The sequence below is a fragment of the Pseudophryne corroboree genome, chromosome 6 (genome assembly GCF_028390025.1).
Source record: "Pseudophryne corroboree isolate aPseCor3 chromosome 6, aPseCor3.hap2, whole genome shotgun sequence".
Classification (NCBI taxonomy): Eukaryota; Metazoa; Chordata; class Amphibia; order Anura; family Myobatrachidae; genus Pseudophryne; species Pseudophryne corroboree.
Window position 1 is genome coordinate 633,779,549 of NC_086449.1, and position 26,839 is coordinate 633,806,387.

At 46.6% G+C, this 26,839-nt stretch overlaps 1 protein-coding gene and 1 pseudogene across 3 annotated transcripts in view; both read right to left on the bottom strand.

Annotated features, from left to right (window-relative positions):
- The window catches only part of ARHGAP26 (Rho GTPase activating protein 26), a 1,013,198-nt gene that overhangs the window by 662,935 nt on the left and 323,424 nt on the right, over window positions 1-26,839 (bottom strand). For all 3 annotated transcript variants that reach the window (XM_063928129.1, XM_063928130.1, XM_063928128.1), the window contains exon 11: window positions 24,585-24,663. In XM_063928129.1, the coding sequence (XP_063784199.1) occupies window positions 24,585-24,663 (79 nt within the window). The remainder of the gene's footprint in view (window positions 1-24,584; window positions 24,664-26,839) is intronic.
- Window positions 7,306-7,424, bottom strand: LOC134937282 (5S ribosomal RNA; annotated as a pseudogene).

The window sequence follows — 26,839 nt, forward strand, 5'->3', positions numbered from 1 at the left end:
AGACAGTCAATAGATAGACACCATATGTTAGACAGACATTAGGTCGACACGGTCAAAAGGTCGACATTAAAAAGGTCGAAATGTTTTGTTAAAATGTAACATGTTTTTGGACTTTCATACTTTCTCTATCCATGTCGGCATAGAGTTGGTTATAAAACTTGTGGCAAGCGCAGCGAGCCCCGCGAGGGTATGCCTTTCTACAATTGGGGGTCCTAGATGACAAAACTATCCCCACAAACAGCAAAAATGCAAAAAAACATGGTGTCTACCTCTTTTGTCGACATTTTCATGTCGACCTTTTGACCTTGTCGACCTTTTGACCCTGTCGACCTAATGTCTGTCTAACATATGGTGTCTATCTATTGACTGTCTAATTAGACACTATCTATTATACCACACACCCTTCATACACACGCAGTTTAATATGATTTATCTCACAGAAAACCTATTTCACGGGCCGTTTGGACAAGCGTAGCATTTTAAATCAAACACAGAAATAAAAACACAGCTCTCTTAACTCTCAGCAAAACCTTTAAAAGGAGTTCACGTGTATTAATGGGACCAAAGTAATCACTATAGCAACATGAAGGCTTGGCACTGTGGCAGCACTTCACACTGCAAAGCCAGCTGATTTACCTTTGAACAGATGGAGTATGCTCAGCGAAGCATGTCTGAAATTCATTTTATTATGTTGTGTAAACTTGACACCTGCCATGTTACCCTTGTGCCCTTTTTCTTGTCACGGAGGCTAAATTAAAAAAAATATGTATATATATTAAAGCCTGCATTTTAAACCCCTGCAGGCCTGCCGCATTCTGCAATTGATGGAGCAGGGAGGAAGGGAGGTTCAGGGGCTGTTCATGTGGCATTTTGTTTTATTCGTTGCCATGTGCTTGGATTTCAGAAAGTTGCGTTTTCATAAACACAGAGCAGTAGGAGACAGGCAGGCAAAGTCAGCCTTCCAAGTGGGTGGGCCATGATGACTTGGTGTAGAGACGGAGAAAACAAAAAGGAAAAAAAACCCTTTTGCACAACTTGATTTCAAAGCACGTCAGGATCCAACATAACAGAAAGCAAACACAAATTGTACTGAGCCTTTCTGTAGCCTCAGACTTCTAATGAAAATCAGACGCTCTGGGTCAGGCTGCCACCTAGTGGATTAGTTTTATTTATTTTTAAACAAAAAAAATATCGTAGACTTGTTCACACATCTAGGAAAATGGATAAAACACAAACAAGATATTTGACACTATTATTGGGGATGTTTTTAAATTGTTTATGTTGATCTTTTAATGTGTTGCCCATTTAGCTTCCACATGATAGGCCACAGTCCAAACCACAGTCCTCAAGGCACACTAACAGTCCAGGTTTAAGGATAACCATACCGAAGCAATGGTAAATTAATTAGTATCTCAGTTATTTTAATGGATGTCACTAAAACCTGGACTGTTAGTGTGCCTTGAGGACCAAGATTGGTAAACACTGGTCTAGACAGAGTCAATAGGCCGACCCGATGTGGTCGATATGCAATAGGTCGACAGGTACAAAAGGTCAACAGATGAAAGGTCGACCGTGCTTAAAGGTAAACAGGTAAAAAAAGGTCAATAGGTTCAAGAGGTGGACATGGCAACACACAAATGATCAACACATTTTTTTGGGGAGGGGGGTTCACATGTTTTCCCAACATTTACTATCCACGTGCACTACGATTGGGAATAGTAACCTTGCCCAAAGTGAGCCTGCGAGGGTCTGTGTTTCTACTGTTGGCAGTCACAGAACATGAAATGAAGAATGTGTGTGTGGGGGGTGGACACAAAAATAAGATTTTAAACCTACCGGTAAATCTTTTTCTCGTAGTCCGTAGAGGATGCTGGGGACTCCGTAAGGACCATGGGGATAGACGGGCTCCGCAGGAGACATGGGCACTTTAAGAAATACTTTAGGTCTGGGTGTGCACTGGCTCCTCCCTCTATGCCCCTCCTCCAGACCTCAGACTGAGAAACTGTGCCCAGAGGAGATGGACAGTACTAGGAAAGGATTTTTGTTAATCCAAGGGCAAGATTCATACCAGCCACACCAATCACACCGTATAACTTGTGTATCAAGTAAACAGTTAACAGTATGAAAAAATAACGTAGAATCAGTCCAACCTGATGGAACTATAACATAACCCTTATGTAAGCAAAACTATAAACAAGTCTTGCAGAAGTAGTCCGCACTTGGGACGGGCGCCCAGCATCCTCTACGGACTACGAGAAAAAGATTTACCAGTAGGTTTAAAATCTTATTTTCTCTAACGTCCTAGAGGATGCTGGGGACTCCGTAAGGACCATGGGGATTATACCAAAGCTCCCAAACGGGCGGGAGAGTGCGGATGACTCTGCAGCACCGAATGAGCAAACATGAGGTCCTCCTCAGCCAGGGTATCAAACTTATAGAATTTTGCAAAGGTGTTTGAACCCGAAAAAAGTAGCAGCTCGGCACAGTTGTAGTGCCGAGACCCCTCGGGCAGCTGTCCAAGATGAGCCCACCTTCCTAGTGGAATGGGCCTTGACTGATTTTGGTAACGGCAATCCAGCCGTAGAATGCGCCTGCTGGATGGTATTACAGATCCAGCGAGCAATAGTCTGCTTCGAAGCAGGGGCGGTAACCTTGTTGGCTGCATATAGGACAAACAGTGCTTCCGTTTTCCTGACTCTAGCTGTTCTGGCCACATAAATTTTCAAAGCCCTGACTACATCAAGGGACTCAGAATCCTCCAAATCTCGTGTAGCCACAGGCACCACAATAGGTTGGTTCATATGAAAAGATGACACCACCTTAGGCAAGAATTGAGGACGGGTCCGCAATTCCGCCCTATCCATATGGAAAACCAGATAGGGGCTTTTATGAGACAAAGCCGCCAATTCCGACACTCGCCTAGCCGAAGCCAAGGCCAATAACATGACCACCTTCCAAGTGAGATATTTTAACTCCACCGTTTGAAGTGGTTCAAACCAGTGCGACTTAAGGAAACTCAACACCACGTTAAGGTCCCAAGGCGCCACCGGAGGTATAAAAGGAGGCTGAATATGCAGCACTCCCTTTACAAAAGTCTGTACTTCTGGGAGAGAAGCCAATTCTTTTTGAAAGAAAATGGATAAGGCCGAAATCTGAACCTTAATGGATCCTAACTTTAGGCCCAATCCAGTTTGTAGGAAGTGAAGGAAACGGCCCAGATGGAATTCTTCCGTAGGAGCAATCCTGGCCTCACACCAAGAAACATATTTTCGCCATGTACGGTGATAATGTTTAGCGGTCACGTCCTTCCTAGCCTTTATCAGCGTAGGAATGACCTCATCCAGAATTCCTTTTTCCGCTAGGATCCGGCGTTCAACCGCCATGCCGTCAAACGCAGCCGCGGTAAGTCTTGGAACAGACATGGCCCCTGTTGTAGCAGGTCCTGTCGTAGAGGAAGAGGCCACGGATCTTCTGTGAGCATCTGGCGCAGATCCGGATACCAGGTATTCTTGGCCAATCTGGAACAATGAGAATTGTTCTCACTCCTCTTTTTCTTATTATTCTCAATACCTTGGGTATGAGAGGAAGAGGAGGAAACACATAAACCGACTGGAACACCCACGGTGTCACTAGGGCGTCTACTGCTACCGCCTGAGGATCTTTTGATCTGGCGCAATATTTTTGTTGAGACGGGATGCCATTATGTCTATCTGGGGCAGTCCCCACTGACTTGTAATCTGTGCGAAGAATTCGCGATGAAGTCCCCACTCTCCCGGGTGGAGGTCGTGCCTGCTGAGGAAGTCTGCTTCCCAGTTGTCCACTCCCGGAATGAACACAGCTGACAGTGCGCTTACATGATTTTCCGCCCAGCAAAGAATCTTGGTGGCTTCCGCCATTGCCACCCTGCTCCTTGTGCCGCCTTGGCGGTTTACATGAGCCACTGCGGTGATGTTGTCTGACTGGATCAGAACTGGTTGGTCGCGAAGTAAGTTCTCCGCCTGACGTAGGGCGTTGTATATGGCCCTCAGTTCCAGGATGTTGATGTGAATACAAGTCTCTTGACTTGTCCAGAGTCCTTGGAAGTTTCTTCCCCTTGTGACTACTCCCCACCCTCTGAGGCTCGCGTCCGTGGTCACCAGGATCCAATCCTGAATGCCGAACCTGCGTCCTTCCAAAAGGTGAGCACTCTGCAGCCCCACAGGAGAGATACCCTGGCCCTGGGGGACAGGGTGATCCGCTGATGAATTTGTAGATGTGATCCGGACCACTTGTCCAATAGGTCTCATTGGAAAGTCCTTGCATGGAACCTGCCGAAGGGAATGGCCTTGTATGTTGCCACCATGATGCACAGACACTTGTTTTGGCTTCAATAGGTTCTTGACTAGAGTCATGAGTTCCTGAGCCTTTTCTATCGGAGAAAAACTTTTTTCTGGTCTGTGTCCAGAACCATGCCCAAGAAGCTCAGACGAGTCGTAGGAACCAGCTGCGACTTCGGGATATTGAGAATCCTGCCGTGTTGCTGTAACACCTTCACTGAAAGTGACACACTGTTCAGTAACTTCTCTCGTGATCTCGCTTTTATGTGGAGATCATCCAAGTATGGGATAATTGTGACACCCTGCTTGCGTAGGAGTACCTTCATTTCCGCCATTACCTTTGTGAAAATCCTCGGGCCGTGGAAAGCCCAAACGGCAACGTCTGAAATTGGTAATGACAATCCTGTACCGCAAATCTCAGGTACATGAAGGTATGCATCCTTTATGTCCAGGGATACCATAAAATCCCCCCCTTCCAGGCTGGCGATGACCGCTCTGAGCGATTCCATTTTGAATTTGAACCGTTTTAAGTATAGGTTCAGGGATTTTAAATTCAATATGGGTCTGACCGAACCGTCCGGTTTCGGAACTACAAACAGGGTGGAGTAGTATCCCTTCCCTCTCTGAAGTAGGGGAACTTCGACCATCACTTGTTGAAGACACAATTTGTGAATAGCATGTAACACTATCTCCCTTTCCAGGGGAGAAGTCGGTAGAGCCGATTTGACAAACCGGCGAGGAGGCACCTCTTCGAATTCCAGCTTGTATCCCTGAGAAACAATTTCTATTGCCCAGGGATCCACCTGTGAGTGAACCCAGATGTGGCTGAAAAGTCGAAGACGTGCCCCCACTGGGGCGGACTCCCCCAGCGGAGCCCCAGCGTCATGCAGTGGATTTTGCAGAGGCCGGGGAGGATTTCTGTTCCTGGAAACTAGCTGTGCTGTGCAGCTTTTTACCTCTGCCCTTACCTCTGGCAAGAAAGGACGATCCACGCACTCTTTTGCTTTTATTTGAACGAAAGGACTGCATTTGATAATGTGGCGCTTTCTTAGGTTGTGAGGGAACATAAGGCAAAAAATTCGATTTACCTGCCGTAGCTGTGGAGACCAGGTCCAAGAGACCTTCCCCAAACAATTCCTCCCCCTTGTAAGGTAAAACCTCCATATGTCTTTTTGAGTCGGCATCACCTGTCCACTGCCGGGTCCAGAGGACTCGTCTAGCAGAGATTGACATAGCGTTTATTCTGGAACCCAGTAAACTAAGGTCTCTTTGAGCATCCCTCATATATAAGACAGCATCCTTTATATGGCCTAGGGTCAATAAAATGGTATCCTTATCTAGGGTCTCAATCTCCGCCGATAAGGAATCTGTCCATGCTGCTACCGCGCTACAAACCCAGGCCGACGCAATTGCCGGTCTGAGTAATGTACCAGAATGTGTCTAAATGGATTTCAAGGTAAACTCCTGCTTGCGGTCTGCAGGATCCTTGAGGGTAGCCGTATCTTGTGATGGCAGCGCTATCTTTTTTGACAAGCGTGTCAACGCTTTGTCCACCTTAGGGGTTGATTCCCACCGTACCCTGCCCATAAGAATCCTTTTGGGAATCTGCAGTTTTTTGTCTGGAGATTCCCAAGCTTTTTCACATAATTCGCTCAACTCATGTGAGGAGGGAAAAGTTACCTCGGGCTTTTTTCCCTTATACATGTGTACCCTCGTGTCAGGGACAGGGGGTTCCTCTGTGATATGCAACACTACTTTTATTGAAATAATCATATATCGAATACATTTAGCCACTTTCGGCTGTAACTTTACATCATCGTAGTCGATACTGGAGTCCGAATCCGTGTCGGTATCAGTGTCTGCTATTTGGGATAGTGGGCGCTTCTGAGACCCTGAAGGTCCCGGCGACATAGGGACAGACACGGGTTCACTCCCTGACTGTTCCTTAGCCTCAGCTTTGTCTAATCTCTTGTGCAATAAGTTCACACTAGCACTTAAAACATTCCACATATCCACCCAGTCAGGTGTCGGCACCACCGACGGAGACCTCACATTCATACGCTCCCCCTCCTCTCTAGGTGAGCCTTCTACCTCAGACATGTCGACACACGCGTACCGACACACCACACACACACAGGGAAACTCTTATCTGAAGACAGTTTCCCCACCAGGCCCTTTAGAGAGACAGAGAGAGAGTATGCCAGCACACACCCCAGCGCTGTATGACCCAGGACAAAAACACAATAATATTATGTTTACCCAGATAGTGCTGTTTACATATACAATATGCGCCAATTTTGTGCCCCCCCCCCCCCCCTCCCCATCTCTTTAAAACCCTCTGTCTACCGTGGTATAAGCAGGGGAGAGTCCGGGGAGCTTCCTCTCAGCGGTGCTGTGGAGAAAAAATGGCGCTGTGAGTGCTGAGGGAGAAGCCCCGCCCCCTCGGCGGCGGGCTTCTGTCCCGCTGAAAATCTCAAAATTTGGCGAGGGCTCTTATATATGTTTTTATGTACACGAAGAGAAAAGTATGACTCTTGTTTGGGCGCACTCTTGTTTAAGTATCTAAGTATTGGTTGCTGGGTAATGTGCCCAGCAATCAGTCAAATATTCTTTATTCCTGCTCCTTGGGATCCCTTGACACTCAGTGAGACATGTAAACTATTGATAACTGTGGGTACACTCAGTGGGAGATGTTTCATTCAAATAGGTGAAATGTTCAGATCTTAGTTATGCCTGGATAACCGCATAAAGGAAGATAGCTACATATTATGCTACTTCCGTCTGCCAAAGACCTGTACAAACTGTGTTTGTATTAATGCACCCTTGATTGGGTTGTATGCATGTGTGGGAGAACCCATACGTTGGTAAAAATTTCTATTTATAAGCCACTGTCACAAACAGGTCATAGGAGATAGAGGGCCATAGAATAGTAGGATGTAGTATAAGTGGTGATACTGCTGTTGGTGTTGTTTCCACAGGGAAGGGAAACCTCCTACTTCACTGGGTATTCCCTAGAAGTCACCCGTCTAGGTACTGACCCAGCCCACCTCCGTTTAGCTTCCAAGATCGGACGAGATTGGGCGTGAACGCAGGGGTATGGTCGTAGGAAGGTTGGACCCTATGGTACCAATGAGAGTGCACCGAAAAGGAAGGATTAAAACCTCCTTAGGAAGAAATATTAGTGGAACTGCGATAGCAGCAATTGAATAAGTGTGAATCTGCTGTCCACGTTAGACTGAGGGGGCGTGTCCCCTAAGGGGGCACGTTCCCCAGAATCGTGGATGAGAGTTCACAGAAGGAAGCCAAGTAGGAAAGAAGAAGGGACGTGAGGTGAGAAGATAATTACGTGGTGGTGAGGATATTGATTTGAGTACCAAAGTTAGTTTCAATGAGTAACTGGTAGGTGTAGGTGTTGCTTGTGATAGTGTGACAAAACGAGAAATATTGCACACTATACAAAGAAGAAAATTAATTCGCTATGTTCGTTCACTGGAAGTACCAGCAATATAAATGTCAGGGATAATCCGTTCACTGGAAGTACCAGCAGTATGGATGTCAGGGAAAATCCATACAAAGACCAGTCAAGCTGAAGCTTATGGGGAATAGACGAGGTGCCCACAGCAGAGTGTGGAGCCACAAATTGTCTGCCCCTATCACTGGGTTGTGTCACAACATGCCCATATGGGAAAGATACACTCCTATAAACAAGGCCCAGCTGGAAATCCCAGAGATATTGGTGACACACAGAAAATGTTTCGTGCTGAAGCGAACGCCACAAATTCAATAACAAGTGCGGAATTATATAGCTAAGGCATGAAATCTAAATCAACAAAGAATTAAACACCGGGGTTGTATCGTAATGTGCCCACTGCGGGAGTACACTAATATGACATTAGCCTAGGAGGGAATCCTAGCAATAGATATGTAAACTGCCTAGCTGAAAATACTAGTTGTATTAGTAACTAAATTTATTTAAAGATATGGAAATATCCTGCTAAGGCATGAGAAATGACTCAATAAGGCATCAAATATCACCCATTCCGGAGTCAGACAGGCAGGTGCCCATGAGGAATATAGCTAAGGCATAAATCTAAATCAACAAAGAATTACACACCGGGGTTGTATCGTAATGTACCCACTACGGGAGTACACTAATATGAGATTAACCTAGGAGGGAATCCTAGCAATGGATATGTAAACAGCCCAGCTGAAAATACTAGTTGTATTGGTAACTAAATTTTTTTAAAGATATGGAAATATCCTGCTAAGGCATGAGAAATGAATCAATAAGGCATCAAATATCACCCATTCCGGAGTCAGACAGGCAGATGCCCATGAGGAAAACGCGTTTCACCCAGTCACGGGCTTGTTCACTTCCATTCTGAGCTGATCAGACAGGTCAAATGCCGGAGTATTTAGCTGTCCCTGTAATTCACGGTCAGCCAATGGCTGATAACGGGGGCGGGGTTGTGATAGATTTGTGGTCCAATAAGGGACCATTATAAAATGCATCACAGGGGCGGGCTTAGGGAGATAGGTAAGGAAGGGCGGAAGTTATACATGTTATTTCCGCCCTGATATATTAATACAAACACTGGAAGAGTAGTGTGACAATCAGGTCACACTGAGTGGAATGGCACAATTTGGGGTTAGCGATATTGGTTCGCCTGCAACCAGGGTGAGACTAGACGCGATAGGCGGCATCGCGCTGTGCGGGCGGAAGCTGTAATCTGAGCTTCCGCCCCGCCTGGCATTGACTGGTTGCTAGGATACCTGCGTCATCATGCCGCACTGGGCGGCATGACGCTAGTATGGTTGTATGGGCGGAAGCTGTAGACTGAGCTTCCGCCCATGGTTACACTGTTGTTGATAGGTTGCTAGGATACCACGTCTGCTGGGTTTGGAAAAGATAATGATGAATGCGATTTTAACGGTGGACAGAAGGATTATAAGAATTTTTCTGAACTAAGATGTCGTGGTTAACAAAAGGTGGTCGGCTCTTATATATGTACAGTGCCCAGCTGTACATATACTTATTTTTGCCAAAAGAGGTCTATATGTTGCCCAGGGTGCCCCCCCCTGCGCCCTGCACCCTTACAGTGACTGCCGTGTGTGAGGTGTATGGGAGCAATGGCGCACAGCTGCAGTGCTGTGCGTTACCTCAGTGAAGATCATGAAGTCTTCTGCCGCCTCTGAAGTCTTCTTTTCTTCTCATACTCACCCGGCATCTATCTTCCGGCTCTGCGAGGGGGACGGCGGCGCGGCTCTGGGACGGACGGCGAGGGTGAGACCTGCGTACCAATCCCTCTGGAGCTAATGGTGTCCAGTAGCCTAAGAAGCAGAGCCTTGAAACTCACAGAAGTAGGTCTGCTTCTCTCCCCTCAGTCCCTCGATGCAGGGAGTCTGTTGCCAGCAGGCTCACTGAAAATAAAAAACCTAACAAATATACTTTCTGTCAGGAAGCTCAGGAGAGCTCCCTAAAGGGCACCCATCTCTTCTGGGCACAGTATCAAACTGAGGTCTGGAGGAGGGGCATAGAGGGAGGAGCCACTGCACACCCAGACCTAAAGTCTTTCTTAAAGTGCCCATGTCTCCTGCGGAGACCGTCTATCCCCATGGTCCTTACGGAGTCCCCAGCATCCTCTAGGACGTTAGAGAAAACATGTCTACCATTGTCATGTCCACCTTTTGAAATTGTTGACCTATATCTACACTAGTATACCAAACCCTTTCAATCACCAATACGCTCTATTATACTGGTAGTGTGTGTGTGCATCCACTAGAATATGGCGCTAGAGTTATATAATGTAATGGTGAAAACAAGCCCATAAGAAACCATTCATCTTATTATGTGGATAGGTACATGCCTACTTGTGGTCAGTTTTTTTTTCCTTTGTTTTATTAATACATACAGAATAAAAAAAACTGAAAATCTATTAAAATGGTTAAAGTGATTTGAATTGTTCTAACCAGAAGTCTTTCACCTTCGATTACTACAGGGCCATAACTAATAGTGAGCGAACAGTGCCGCTGCTCAGAGTGCTAGTCTCTGTGGGTGTCACCATTGCTGTCCTATGGTCCCTGCATCAGAGCAGAAGTCATATGGGCGACACTATTGCTGTCCCACGGCCCCTGCTTCAGAGTGCAAGCAGTGGTGTCAACAAGCCGGGTTCGGGGATTAAAGCACGCACCCGGGTGTCACCAAAGTGCCGGCTCTTCGGCAGTGACAGGAGCAGAGTGTTGCAGCGTGATATTCACCTGCAGCATTCTGAACCTGTCACACATGTCGAGCCGGCACTGCACTCAGCAGAGTCTCCGGGGGGCAGTCAGCATCTCTGGGGATGCTGGACATGCTCCCGGATTGAAGAAACAGAGATTACGCAGGCCTCGTCCCTTTTGTTAGGCCTGCCCCTTTCAGAGTTGTTGCGCCGGAAGGAGGGGGGGGGAGGTTTAGTGCAAAGTGCGCACTGGGTGTTGTCACCACACCTGGTGACGCCTCTGAGCAAAAGTCACTGTGGGCGGCACTATTGCTGTCCCACGGCCCTTATATTAAAGCGCAAGAGTCTATGGGTGGCACTATAGCTGTCCCAGGGCCACTGCATCAGAGCACAAGTCACTGTGGGCATATCTGTCCCCTCAGCACGACACCTTGCACACAGTGGCCGTGGCCAGCACAAGGCGCCGCACATCTGTTATGGCATTGCTCTACCATAACAAGCCTTACACAATGAATGTATTAGAGATGAGCGGGTTCGGTTTCTTTGAATCCGAACCCGCACGAACTTCACTTTTTTTTTCACGGGTCCGAGCGACTCGGATCTTCCCGCCTTGCTCGGTTAACCCGAGCGCGCCCGAACGTCATCATGACGCTGTCGGATTCTCGCGAGACTCGGATTCTATATAAGGAGCCGCGCGTCGCCGCCATTTTCACACGTGCATTGAGATTGATAGGGAGAGGACGTGGCTGGCGTCCTCTCCATTTAGATTAGATTTAGAAGAGAGAGAGAGAGAGAGATTGCTGTGATACTGTAGATTAGAAGAGAGTGCAGAGTGCAGACAGAGTTTAGTGACTGACGACCACAGTGACCAGTGACCACCAGAGACAGTGCAGTTGTTTGTTTTATTTAATATATCCGTTCTCTGCCTGAAAAAAACGATACACAGTCACACAGTGACTCAGTCTGTGTGCACTGCTCAGCCCAGTGTGCTGCACATCAATGTATTGTATATAAAGCTTATAATTGTGGGGGAGACTGGGGAGCACTGCAGGTTGTTATAGCAGGAGCCAGGAGTACATGATAAATAATATTATATTAAAATTAAACAGTGCACACTTTTGCTGCAGGAGTGCCACTGCCAGTGTGACTAGTGGTAACCAGTGCCTGACCACCAGTATATTAGTAGTATTGTATACTATCTCTTTATCAACCAGTCTATATTAGCAGCAGACACAGTACAGTGCGGTAGTTCACGGCTGTGGCTACCTCTGTGTCGGCACTCGGCAGGCAGTCCGTCCATCCATAATTGTATTATATACCACCTAACCGTGGTTTTTTTTTTCTTTCTTTATACCGTCGTCATAGTCATACTAGTTGTTACGAGTATACTACTATCTCTTTATCAACCAGTGTACAGTGCGGTAGTTCACGGCTGTGGCTACCTCTGTGTCGGAACTCGGCAGGCAGTCCGTCCATCCATAATTGTATTATAATATATACCACCTAACCGTGGTTTTTTTTTCGTTCTTTATACCGTCGTCATACTAGTTGTTACGAGTATACTACTATCTCTTTATCAACCAGTGTACAGTGCGGTAGTTCACGGCTGTGGCTACCTCTGTGTCGGCACTCGGCAGGCAGTCCGTCCAACCATAATTGTATTATATACCACCTAACCGTGGTTTTTTTTTCATTCTTTATACCGTCGTCATACTAGTTGTTACGAGTATACTACTATCTCTTTATCAACCAGTGTACAGTGCGGTAGTTCACGGCTGTGGCTACCTCTGTGTCGGCACTCGGCAGGCAGTCCGTCCAACCATAATTGTATTATATACCACCTAACCGTGGTTTTTTTTTCATTCTTTATACCGTCGTCATACTAGTTGTTACGAGTATACTACTATCTCTTTATCAACCAGTGTACAGTGCGGTAGTTCACGGCTGTGGCTACCTCTGTGTCGGCACTCGGCAGCCCGTCCATAATTGTATATACCAGTGACCTAACCGTGGTTTTTTTTTCTTTCTTTATACATACATACTAGTTACGAGTATACTATCTCTTTATCAACCAGTCTATATATTAGCAGCAGACACAGTACAGTGCGGTAGTTCACGGCTGTGGCTACCTCTGTGTCGGCACTCGGCAGCCCGTCCATAATTGTATATACCACCTAACCGTGGTTTTTTTTTCTTTCTTTATACATACATACTAGTTACGAGTATACTATCTCTTTATCAACCAGTCTATATATTAGCAGCAGACACAGTACAGTGCGGTAGTTCACGGCTGTGGCTACCTCTGTGTCGGCACTCGGCAGCCCGTCCATAATTGTATATACCAGTGACCTAACCGTGGGTTTTTTTTTCTTTTATACATACATACTAGTTACGAGTATACTATCTCTTTATCAACCAGTCTATATATTAGCAGCAGACACAGTACAGTGCGGTAGTTCACGGCTGTGGCTACCTCTGTGTCGGCACTCGGCAGCCCGTCCATAATTGTATATACCAGTGACCTAACCGTGGTTTTTTTTTCTTTCTTTATACATACATACTAGTTACGAGTATACTATCTCTTTATCAACCAGTCTATATATTAGCAGCAGACACAGTACAGTGCGGTAGTTCACGGCTGTGGCTACCTCTGTGTCGGCACTCGGCAGCCCGTCCATAATTGTATACTAGTATCCAATCCATCCATCTGCATTGTTTACCTGAGGTGCCTTTTAGTTGTGCCTATTAAAATATGGAGAACAAAAATGTTGAGGTTCCAAAATTAGGGAAAGATCAAGATCCACTTCCACCTCGTGCTGAAGCTGCTGCCACTAGTCATGGCCGAGACGATGAAATGCCAGCAACGTCGTCTGCCAAGGCCGATGCCCAATGGCATAGTACAGAGCATGTCAAAACCAAAACACCAAATATCAGTAAAAAAAGGACTCCAAAACCTAAAATAAAATTGTCGGAGGAGAAGCGTAAACTTGCCAATATGCCATTTACCACACGGAGTGGCAAGGAACGGCTGAGGCCCTGGCCTATGTTCATGGCTAGTGGTTCAGCTTCACATGAGGATGGAAGCACTCAGCCTCTCGCTAGAAAACTGAAAAGACTCAAGCTGGCAAAAGCACCGCAAAGAACTGTGCGTTCTTTGAAATCCCAAATCCACAAGGAGAGTCCAATTGTGTCGGTTGCGATGCCTGACCTTCCCAACACTGGACGTGAAGAGCATGCGCCTTCCACCATTTGCACGCCCCCTGCAAGTGCTGGAAGGAGCACCCGCAGTCCAGTTCCTGATAGTCAGATTGAAGATGTCAGTGTTGAAGTACACCAGGATGAGGAGGATATGGGTGTTGCTGGCGCTGGGGAGGAAATTGACCAGGAGGATTCTGATGGTGAGGTGGTTTGTTTAAGTCAGGCACCCGGGGAGACACCTGTTGTCCGTGGGAGGAATATGGCCGTTGACATGCCAGGTGAAAATACCAAAAAAATCAGCTCTTCGGTGTGGAGGTATTTCACCAGAAATGCGGACAACAGGTGTCAAGCCGTGTGTTCCCTTTGTCAAGCTGTAATAAGTAGGGGTAAGGACGTTAACCACCTCGGAACATCCTCCCTTATACGTCACCTGCAGCGCATTCATAATAAGTCAGTGACAAGTTCAAAAACTTTGGGTGACAGCGGAAGCAGTCCACTGACCAGTAAATCCCTTCCTCTTGTAACCAAGCTCACGCAAACCACCCCACCAACTCCCTCAGTGTCAATTTCCTCCTTCCCCAGGAATGCCAATAGTCCTGCAGGCCATGTCACTGGCAAGTCTGACGAGTCCTCTCCTGCCTGGGATTCCTCCGATGCATCCTTGCGTGTAACGCCTACTGCTGCTGGCGCTGCTGTTGTTGCCGCTGGGAGTCGATGGTCATCCCAGAGGGGAAGTCGTAAGCCCACTTGTACTACTTCCAGTAAGCAATTGACTGTTCAACAGTCCTTTGCGAGGAAGATGAAATATCACAGCAGTCATCCTACTGCAAAGCGGATAACTGAGTCCTTGACAACTATGTTGGTGTTAGACGTGCGTCCGGTATCCGCCGTTAGTTCACAGGGAACTAGACAATTTATTGAGGCAGTGTGCCCCCGTTACCAAATACCATCTAGGTTCCACTTCTCTAGGCAGGCGATACCGAGAATGTACACTGACGTCAGAAAAAGACTCACCAGTCTCCTAAAAAATGCAGTTGTACCCAATGTCCACTTAACCACGGACATGTGGACAAGTGGAGCAGGGCAGGGTCAGGACTATATGACTGTGACAGCCCACTGGGTAGATGTATGGACTCCCGCCGCAAGAACAGCAGCGGCGGCACCAGTAGCAGCATCTCGCAAACGCCAACTCTTTCCTAGGCAGGCTACGCTTTGTATCACCGCTTTCCAGAATACGCACACAGCTGAAAACCTCTTACGGCAACTGAGGAAGATCATCGCGGAATGGCTTACCCCAATTGGACTCTCCTGTGGATTTGTGGCATCGGACAACGCCAGCAATATTGTGTGTGCATTAAATATGGGCAAATTCCAGCACGTCCCATGTTTTGCACATACCTTGAATTTGGTGGTGCAGAATTTTTTAAAAAACGACAGGGGCGTGCAAGAGATGCTGTCGGTGGCCAGAAAAATTGCGGGACACTTTCGGCGTACAGGCACCACGTACAGAAGACTGGAGCACCACCAAAAACTACTGAACCTGCCCTGCCATCATCTGAAGCAAGAAGTGGTAACGAGGTGGAATTCAACCCTCTATATGCTTCAGAGGTTGGAGGAGCAGCAAAAGGCCATTCAAGCCTATACAATTGAGCACGATATAGGAGATGGAATGCACCTGTCTCAAGTGCAGTGGAGAATGATTTCAACGTTGTGCAAGGTTCTGATGCCCTTTGAACTTGCCACACGTGAAGTCAGTTCAGACACTGCCAGCCTGAGTCAGGTCATTCCCCTCATCAGGCTTTTGCAGAAGAAGCTGGAGGCATTGAAGAAGGAGCTAAAAGGGAGCGATTCCGCTAGGCATGTGGGACTTGTGGATGCAGCCCTTAATTCGCTTAACAAGGATTCACGGGTGGTCAATCTGTTGAAATCAGAGCACTACATTTTGGCCACCGTGCTCGATCCTAGATTTAAAGCCTACCTTGGATCTCTCTTTCCGGCAGACACAGGTCTGCTGGGGTTGAAAGACCTGCTGGTGACAAAATTGTCAAGTCAAGCGGAACGCGACCTGTCAACATCTCCTCCGTCACATTCTCCCGCAACTGGGGGTGCGAGGAAAAGGCTCAGAATTCCGAGCCCACCCGCTGGCGGTGATGCAGGGCAGTCTGGAGCGACTGCTGATGCTGACATCTGGTCCGGACTGAAGGACCTGACAACGATTACGGACATGTCGTCTACTGTCACTGCATATGATTCTCTCAACATTGATAGAATGGTGGAGGATTATATGAGTGACCGCATCCAAGTAGGCACGTCACACAGTCCGTACTTATACTGGCAGGAAAAAGAGGCAATTTGGAGGCCCTTGCACAAACTGGCTTTATTCTACCTAAGTTGCCCTCCCACAAGTGTGTACTCCGAAAGAGTGTTTAGTGCCGCCGCTCACCTTGTCAGCAATCGGCGTACGAGGTTACATCCAGAAAATGAGGAGAAGATGATGTTCATTAAAATGAATTATAATCAATTCCTCCGCGGAGACATTGACCAGCAGCAATTGCCTCCACAAAGTACACAGGGAGCTGAGATGGTGGATTCCAGTGGGGACGAATTGATAATCTGTGAGGAGGGGGATGTACACGGTGATATATCGGAGGGTGAAGATGAGGTGGACATCTTGCCTCTGTAGAGCCAGTTTGTGCAAGGAGAGATTAATTGCTTCTTTTTTGGGGGGGGTCCAAACCAACCCGTCATATCAGTCACAGTCGTGTGGCAGACCCTGTCACTGAAATGATGGGTTGGTTAAAGTGTGCATGTCCTGTTTTGTTTATACAACATAAGGGTGGGTGGGAGGGCCCAAGGATAATTCCATCTTGCACCTCTTTTTTCTTTTCTTTTTCTTTGCATCATGTGCTGATTGGGGAGGGTTTTTTGGAAGGGACATCCTGCGTGACACTGCAGTGCCACTCCTAAATGGGCCCGGTGTTTGTGTCGGCCACTAGGGTCGCTAATCTTACTCACACAGTCAGCTACCTCATTGCGCCTCTTTTTTTCTTTGCGTCATGTGCTGTTTGGGGAGGGTTTTTTGGAAGGGACATCCTGCGTGACACTGCAGTGCCACTCCTAGATGGGCCCGGTGTTTGTGTCGGCCACTAGGGTCGCTAATCTTACTCACACAGTCAGCTACCTCATTGCGCCTCTTTTTTTCTTTGCGTCATGTGCTGTTTGGGGAGGGTTTTTTGGAAGGGCCATCCTGCGTGACACTGCAGTGCCACTCCTAGATGGGCCCGGTGTTTGTGTCGGCCACTAGGATCGCTAATCTTACTCACACAGTCAGCTACCTCATTGCGCCTCTTTTTTTCTTTGCGTCATGTGCTGTTTGGGGAGGGTTTTTTGGAAGGGCCATCCTGCGTGACACTGCAGTGCCACTCCTAGATGGGCCCGGTGTTTGTGTCGGCCACTAGGGTCGCTAATCTTACTCACACAGCTACCTCATTGCGCCTCTTTTTTTCTTTGCGTCATGTGCTGTTTGGGGAGGGTTTTTTGGAAGGGACATCCTGCGTGACACTGCAGTGCCACTCCTAGATGGGCCCGGTGTTTGTGTCGGCCACTAGGGTCGCTTATCTTACTCACACAGCGACCTCGGTGCAAATTTTAGGACTAAAAATAATATTGTGAGGTGTGAGGTATTCAGAATAGACTGAAAATGAGTGTAAATTATGGTTTTTGAGGTTAATAATACTTTGGGATCAAAATGACCCCCAAATTCTATGATTTAAGCTGTTTTTTAGTGTTTTTGGAAAAAAACACCCGAATCCAAAACACACCCGAATCCGACAAAAATAATTCGGTGAGGTTTTGCCAAAACGCGTTCGAACCCAAAACACGGCCGCGGAACCGAACCCAAAACCAAAACACAAAACCCGAAAAATTTCAGGCGCTCATCTCTAGAATGTATAGTACAAATTTGAATGCAAGGCAATTGAAAAGTAACACATACACCTATATAGAATACTACATACATAGGATACAACCTGCCATACATTTTCAACTTACTGGTACTGATAGGTGTCTGGAACAAGCCTTGTGGTAAAGAGCTGCCCCAGCCAAGAGATTTCGAACATCTTTTGCATCTGTGAAAGATGTTTGAAAAGTTCTGTGGATGTGCTATCAGTGTCTATGATGTCAGCCCAACGCTGACTGGAGACGTCGGCTGTGGGGAGGGGAGAAGAAGGATCATGCGGATGAGCGCTACCCAGTGGAGAACACAGAGCTGGTCAGGGCAGCGGAGAAGAGTAGTAACAGAACTCCTCTTCCCTGCTTTTCTCCATTTCTGCAGGCTACATCTGTATGTTAAAAGTGTTCATTATGTTGGCATGTACATTATCAACTTGCAACATGTTGACATTAACGCTAACCCTTAATGGTAATGTCGACACATCACAGGATGACATTTTTAAATGCTCACATTTTCCAGATGTTGACGTTTTAACCATGTCAACATCACAGATGAAATTGTGGTGTTGACCTAGTGAAAGTATAATGTTTGTCATACACGTGCTGTTGAGAGGACTTGTGAGAACATCGTTGTAATTCATGTAGTCCATCTGTTTAAGTATAAGTGATTAATCACAGGTCACTCACTTCTTTTATAATGAGAAAATTTAAAAACAATTATGTATGGGGGGGCGTGGCTACGAGTAGCACACAGGCTTAGTAGCTCTCCAGCTTCATCATCCGCTAAAAATATCCTGAGAATACCCTTGAAGCTATAAGGTGGTCCACCCCTGGCTATTAGGGTGCTGCATTCTGGTGCCCATTATTGAACCGGTCCGGCCCTTGCTGCCCACTGTATGACGACTCTTCTGCGCGCCCAGGAGGAAGCCACACCACATGGGACGCCACTTCATTCCCCCGCTTACCGCCACGCTGGGAGCCCTGCCAGACCCCTCTCTCCTCAGTCCTTCCCACTACCTACTTCTGACCAGGACCCAAGTCGCTGACACCCACTGCGGGGTAGTGGTCCGTTTCCTGCCCACCCGCTGGCTCCTTCTACCACCGCTGTGTGGTAGGCCTGGGGACGGCCGCGTCACGTGGTGCTCTCGCTGCTGCTGGGCGCGCTTCTCTGGCTGCCTCTCTCTCACCTGCTAAGAGCCCCATCAAAGCTGGATGGAGTAACTGTGATACTAGGGCCACATCATCTCCTGCTAATGTGGTGCTCTCTATAGTGGGCTCTGCTGTCTTCTACTATATTTGGCTGCCTGAGAGTGGGATCTGGACGTTTCCCGCCTCATTGTTCTGTAATACCTGTGGGAAAGTCTCCTCAGACTCAGCTAACTCATCATCTATGCTGATGTTTGGAATATATACATGTGTAACTTTGGATGTACAGTTCTGTAGGGATTATCTCTAGACTCCTATTTGGACATCCTGTGCTGTCTACTGCCTCCCTCCCTGTTACTGGTCAATCCACTGCATCTCTCACCCTGCTGCAGTGGTGAGTGTCACGCTGCTTTTGGAACATATTGCATTGCTGCTGCCATTTCAATAAGGTAGATTTCCTGGAATGTATATCTGCTCTGATTATCTCGAATTATCAGTGCTTTTCTGGAGATTAGTATATTGTGGGATTTTTGGGCAGTATTACTATCCCTTCTATCCATTGCTCCTGCTTACTGCCGACTACAATGATTAAACATCATCATACTTCTGCGGCTGCTGCTGCAGCTAAACTGGAGCAGTTTTCCAGGAACCCCTCTGCTCAACAACAACCGGCGGGTGACACGCAGCCTGCCTCCTCACCGCTGTATCCCTCTACTAGCTCCTCCTCTGCTGAGGCCTCAGGTGCTGCTTTACAAAAAGTTTTGGTGGCAGTGACTGCTAGTTAAGCCAGGCTTGCGGACAAGATTGGCCAAGTACAGGTGGACTTATCTATTATACATCAAGATCTTCAGCGGGTGCGGGAACTGGTTGGAGAAGTTGAAACACGCATCCCCACGCTTGAGGATACAGTGTCGCTGCTTGGGAGGTGCACTATCACCCTAGAATCCCTGATGACTGAGGTGCACAAAAAATTATCGGATATGGAAGGACGCTTACGCTGTAACAATGTCCGCTTTATTGGTCTGTCTGAAAAGGAAAAGGGGGCTTACCCCAAACAGTTCTTTGAGAAATGGTTGTTGGACACGTTCGGTGCGGAGGAATTTACGTCACACTTTGCAGTGGGTAGAGCCCACAGGGTCCCCATGCATCCATTACCTCCTGGAGCGCCTCCCCGTACATTCATTGCTAAGCTTCTTCATTACCGTGATCGGGACGTTATACTGAAATTAACATGCACCAAGTGGAATGGGACACAAATCTCGGTCTTCCCGGGCTCTGCAATTGGGGTACAGAAGGACAGGGCCCAATTTATGCAGATCAAACGGAGGCTTCGTGAGTTGAATTTAGCCTACGCCATGCTTTTTCCTTCTAAATTGCGGGTGATCGCCAATGGAGAAAAACACTTTTTCTCAACTCCCCGAGAAACAACAGTCTGGTAGGATAGACACTTTCCGGCACGGAGAATTCTTGCTGATGGCTGAACACTGGAAATATGTGCATCCCGCTGCAAGTATTATTTGTCACTATATGGCGCCCGCTGCTGTAATGACATTGCAGGGGTGATCGGCTGTTTGTTTCTGCTTAAAAATACGCTGTTTACTCAAATTTATACTGCATTTCTCTCTGTTTGTTACACACTGTTATATGTACCATATTTTCCACTTAATCACATTGTGATCCACGGTAGCTCTAGGGGGGTTTAGAATTTAGCTGGGAGTCTCTCCCACCTTAGTATCATTAAATTCTTGGCTCCCCCTTTTTCATAGCTACTGGGGTTAGCATAGTGTGTATGTTTTCACTTATACCACAGCTGGTATATCTTCTATTAGGGTAGTTTTGGTTTAGTTCAGGTGATAGGTATGCTACAAGTTTGAGGTGGTGTACAGGGTGGGGGGAGATGTTTTCTTACGAATTGTTTGTTGCTTTGTATTACTGGTTGCATTGTGTGTCGGTCATTGCTATATTTGTATTGCGAGCAAGCAAGAGTGATTGTTTTTTTGGGTGTGGTCTGGCCGCGGCTGTCTGCTTTATTACTCTCACCATTTCGGTCCCTTGTGCTCAGGCAGATCAAGCAATATGCATCTGACATAACCTGTCTCATGGAAACCCACTTAATGGGTTGTAAGATACTGTCCCTTAAAAAGCCTTGGGTGGGTTGGGCATTCGATTCCATGCATACCTCAGCGTCGCGAGGGGTATCGGTTATTATCAAGAAGACTATCCCTTTCTCCCTTGCCAGTGTTCAAACGGATCCCTGGGGTAGATATGTCTTTTTAAATTGTAAAATGAATTCTATCCCCTTGCTTCTCCTAGCTGTTTATGTGCCACCTCCCCATTCGCAAAAAGGTAGCGAGCTCTATGGCATTTTCACCGGGTGTGTCCACTATATGGCCTGGGGGATTTTAACAATGTCCTTGATCCTGCGTTGGATAGGCTGTCTGCGGTATCCTCTCCTTCTCAATCAGGGAACACACGGTTTGCGGATATTGTCTGAGCTAGGCCTGAGCGTTCCTTGGAGGTTGAGGCACCCCCCTCTGAGACAGTATTCGTGTTTCTCACATTCAAACTCCTCCTTTTCTTGAATAGACATACAGTAGCCCTCCTCTCTAAAGAGTTGATTCCCAGGGTCCACGGTATTAGATATGAGACGAGGGGCATCTCGGATCACTCTCCTCTCTCGCTTCATATAGATTTAAATTGTCAACGGGGTCAAGCGGTTTGGAAATCCCTTTAATCCCTTCTGGTTGATGCATATGGGGGCGGGTTCCGAATTGGAGGCTGCCTGTTTGGAATTTTTTTAACTTAATAAGGGCACAGTCACTATCCCTTTGTTATGGGATGCGTTTTAAGGCCTTCCTCAGGGGGACTTTGATCAAACGGGTGGATTGTCTGAAATCCTTCTTTAAGAATAAGGAAACTGATTTAGAAGCCCGGGTTGTCTCCTCTGAACTGGCCTATCTGCAGGATAGACTGGACGGTTCCAAAACGAATGGAAAGACTATTTGATGGAAAAAACTCGGCATGGGCTTCTTTTTTCTTCCCATGTCCTATATACTACAGGGGATAGGCCGGGTTCTTATTTAGCTAATCTTGCCCGGGGTGATGGCTCCTCCTGTATGCTGTCTCACTTATTGGGTATTGATGGTGCCAGTATAGCTCAAACTCCTCAAATTGTAGCAGAATTTGTTGATTATTACCAGCATCTCTCTAGTTCTAAACTGGACTGTCCCTTGCTGGAACTGACTAATTATATACATGCTATACAACTGCCATGTCTGTCTAATGATGCCCGTGATCTTCTTGAAGCTCCTTTAGCATCAGACGAGATTGAAGCTGCGAATAAAGCATTTCCTGGTGGTAAAGCTTCGGGTATGGACTGTATCCTATCGAAATTATATAAGTAACACCTGGATTTCTTTGTACCCCAGCTACTCCATTTATTCAATTCAATTTTTGAACAAAACACGCTCCCCCCCTCGATGGCGGAGGCGTTAATTATTGTTATCTCTAAACCGGACAAGGACCCGAGGTATGTTGGAGTCCTACCGTCCAATCTCTCGATTACCCACCAATATCAAATTATTGGCCAAGATTGTAGCGAATAGACTCCACCGGGTTATAACACAGATCATTCACCATGATCAAACGGGCTTTATGCCTATCAGATCCACTTCCATTAATCTAAGACGTCTGTTCACCCACTTTCAGGTTCCCGGGGAAGACACAGACTCCTCTGTTATAGTCTCATTAGATGCCGCTAAGGCCTTTGATTCAGTGGAGTGGGCTTTTCTGTGGGAAACTATGAGCAGATTTGGCATAGGCCCTAATTTTATAAAGTATGTTCAGTTGTTGTATTCTTTGCCCATGGCTAGAGTTTCGGTGAATGGCTAGGTTTCACGGTCCTTCCCATTGTCTCGGGGAACGAGACAGGGATGCCCCTTGTCCCCCACTCTGTTTGCCATTGCTATTGAGCCATTGGCCTGCTTGATATGAGCCAGCCACAACATCGTGGGAGTTAGGGAGGATAGAATAGCACTATATGCTGACGATTTACTATTATTCGTGGATGACTATGCCACCTCTATGCCCAGGATCCTGGATATGATAAATACTTTTGGAAGCTACTCTGGGCTTAAAATAAAATTGGGATAAATCCTGCATCACTCCGCACAAGGGTGAACACCCGGAGTTTCCTTTACATCTCTTCCACTCAAGTGGGTGGATTATTTTAAGTATTTGGGGGTGTGGGTGTCAAATAACTTACTTACACCTCCCTCAATATTACACCGCAGATAGCCTATATTCGCTCTAAAGTTAAGGTCTGGGGGAAATTGCTCCCGACTGTCACAGGCAGAGTCAACCTGGTTAAAATGGTGTATCAGCCCAAGCTCCTCTACGTTATCCAGCAATCTCCTGTGTATATTAATCTAAAAATATCTAAACAAATTGACGGTCTGTTGTCATCATTGATATGGGCTAACAAGAGGGCGCGATTGAAACTTGATACTTTATCTAGGCCCAAATTGTTGTTAGGTGGTTTGGCCCTTACTGTTTGTATATTTTATTATTATGCAGCTCAACTAGCGCATATCTGGGACTGGGTTAATGATTCTGATCCTCTTGCTCTACATTAACAAATGATAATGCAGGAGTACCCGGGTGGCACCCCCCTTCAAATGCTTCTGTGTGGACATACCAAAATGTCTAAGGTCCCCTTGATAAAACAGGCTATTCTTATTTGGAAATTGGTGCACTCTTACGGGGTCGGGGTGTGGACCCTGATACTCCTTTGGATAATAACTTTGGTTTTCCAGAATTGTCCTCTTTACAAACCATGGAGGTGTGGGGAAGGTGGGGTATAACTTCTCTGGGGCAGCTATATATTCAGGATGTACTTAAATCTTTCAAACAACTTCAGCAGGACTACTGTATGCCCTCCTCCTATTTTTATTGTTTTCATACCTTGCTATGAAAGCGCCAAAAAAATATTATATTTGGGGTAGGTGGCTTGAGTCTCCTTACTTGACAAGTCGCCCGGGACTGATCTTTGAATCCGCACGTCTTCTACTGACTCTTGAAAGCGGAATGGTGGGTATATTGTTCGTTATGACTGATTATCTGTTTTTGTCTGGGAATAGCTGACGGCCTGCCGCCGGCCACTCACGTGATTGCTCAATCATCCTGTATATCTATATCCTTCTCTCCGATGCCTGCTAATTTTGCGCAATTTGTCTTTCTATATGACATGATATAACTGTTAGGAAACCCTGCAATATATTTTTATGTGCTATTCTACCTGGTCTGACCTAACATCTTGTTCTGAAGTATGACACTGAGTCCACACACAATGTTCTTTTAATCTCTGTTCATGGTTTGTTTTCTTATGTCTAACTGTATTTTTTTTTGTGTATGCATAATTATAAAACCCAAAAATTCTTGAATTTAAAAAAAAAATTATGCATATGCTATTTTGATCAATGCCAATATTCTTTCTTAAGTTACATCTTCTGTAACAAAATGCAGGAGGGGTCCAGGCAGCCGAAAATCATAACTCCCATTTTCAGGATCCTAGTCCCGTAACAGATAAACCAGTACTACAGATGTCTGAGAAATGATCCCATGTGTCCGTATACTCTATGTGACCCGCAGGGTCTCTATCCAGAGGACTCTGATCTCGCACACCTCAACAGTAATCATGCGGAAGCTTTGGATAGTGTCCAAATGACCAGTGTACAAGCAAAGCAAGGTTACTTACTGGCTCCCGACCATCCATGGCTTCCATCCACAACCGTCTGTCCTCTTCTGAAAGTGCTTGCATTGTTAAAGTATTGGGTCTGTGAATAACAGGAAATAAAATTAAATGGCCGTTTTCGCAACGTATAGGACAAGAAACTGCACAGACCATTCTGGCAATAAATTGAGTAATTACCCAACCATACATGTTATCAAAGGAATGGCTTAATTTGTCACTAGTCACAGGCAGCAGGATCTGGCATTTTGGTTTGTGGGAGGATGAGGATCCAGCGCCAGCACTGCACTGAGGACACAGGGGATCATTCAGACTCTGTCGCAACAGCGGCTCGTAGTGCAGTTGGCAGCAAACTGCACATGCGCATCGGCCACTCAGCGGCTGCGTGGCCATACACATTGCGATCGCTTCCCTGATGGATGCAACAGCAATGTGATTGACAGCGGCGGCCGCGGAGTAATGGCTTTGCGGGGGTGGCATCACATGCAGCTACTCCAATAAAAAAAAATGGCAGCTGACTGCCTGACAGCGCTGCCAGGGGTCAACCTTAGATCCGATGCGCATCGGGGGGCAGCCTCACACATGCTGGGTAGCCTTGCCCTGTGCTGGGCGGCCCTCAACATGCGCAGAGATAAATGCAGATCTGGCTGCATATGCAACTTTGTATCAAACAACATGTGGCTTTTATTAGAGACTACTGAACAGTAGATGGCTCTACAGCAGAGGTTTTTAAACGCGGTCCTCAAGGCACCCCAACTGTCCAGGTGTTAGGTATATCCATGGCTCAGCACAGATGGTTAAATCAAATTGACTGAGATGTTAATTAGCCACCTGTGGCCAAGCATGGGTAAACTTAAAATCTGGACCGTTGGGGTGCGTTGAGGACCACGTTTGAGAACCTCTGCTCTACACTACTATACTCATTTTGAGAGAATTGTGTCCAGTTTTAAAATGTATTTATATATGAATGGAATTTCAAGTGTTAGTAAAGGACTTTCCTTTATACCAATCTGTGTATGTACATTCAGAATCTTTATTAGAAAGACGTTTGTATTTTAAAAACAGAAAGGTTTTTGATTATACGTAGCATGGGTTAAGTGTGTGTTTTCACTTTCTGAATTCATAGAGGTCAGCAATCCTATAAGACACTGCATCGTCTTAAGGCAATTTTCTTGCAATAGTACAATCGACATTACTGGCTGCTCTGATTGTGTCTCTAGCAATTATCACAGAAGTAGTGTGGATTCCCAATTAAAATACAAAAAGCTAAATCCACACGTCCTTCATAATATATATAATAAGAATTTACTCACCGGTAATTCGTTTTTCTCGTAGTCCGTAGTGGATGCTGGGAACTCCGTAAGGACCATGGGGAATAGCGGGCTCCGAAGGAGGCTGGGCACTCTAGAAAGATTTATGACTACCTGGTGTGCACTGGCTCCTCCCACTATGACCCTCCTCCAAGCCTCAGTTAGGACACCGTGCCCGGACGAGCAGACATAATAAGGAAGGATTTAGAATCCCGGGTAAGACTCTTACCAGCCACACCAATCACACCGTACAACTCGTGATACTATATCCAGTTTGACAGTATGAAAACAACTGAGCCTCTCAACAGATGGCTCAACAATAACCCTTTAGTTAACAATAACTATTTACAAGTATTGCAGACAATCCGCACTTGGGATGGGCGCCCAGCATCCACTACGGACTACGAGAAATAGAATTACCGGTGAGTAAATTCTTATTTTCTCTGACGTCCTATTGGATGCTGGGAACTCCGTAAGGACCATGGGGATTATACCAAAGCTCCCAAACGGGCGGGAGAGTGCGGATGACTCTGCAGCACCGAATGAGAGAACTCCAGGTCCTCCTCAGCCAGGGTATCAAATTTGTAGAATTTTGCAAACGTGTTTGCCCCTGACCAAGTAGCTGCTCGGCAAAGTTGTAAAGCCGAGACCCCTCGGGCAGCCGCCCAAGATGAGCCCACCTTCCTTGTGGAATGGGTATTCACAGATTTTGGCTGTGGCAGGCCTGCCACAGAATGTGCAAGCTGAATTGTACTACAAATCCAGCGAGCAATAGACTGCTTAGAAGCAGGAGCACCCAGCTTGTTGGGTGCATACAGGATAAACAGCGAGTCAGATTTTCTGACTCCAGCCGTCCTGGAAACATATATTTTCAGGGCCCTGACAACGTCTAGCAACTTGGAGTCCTCCAAATCCTTAGTAGCCGCAGGTACCACAATAGGCTGGTTCAGG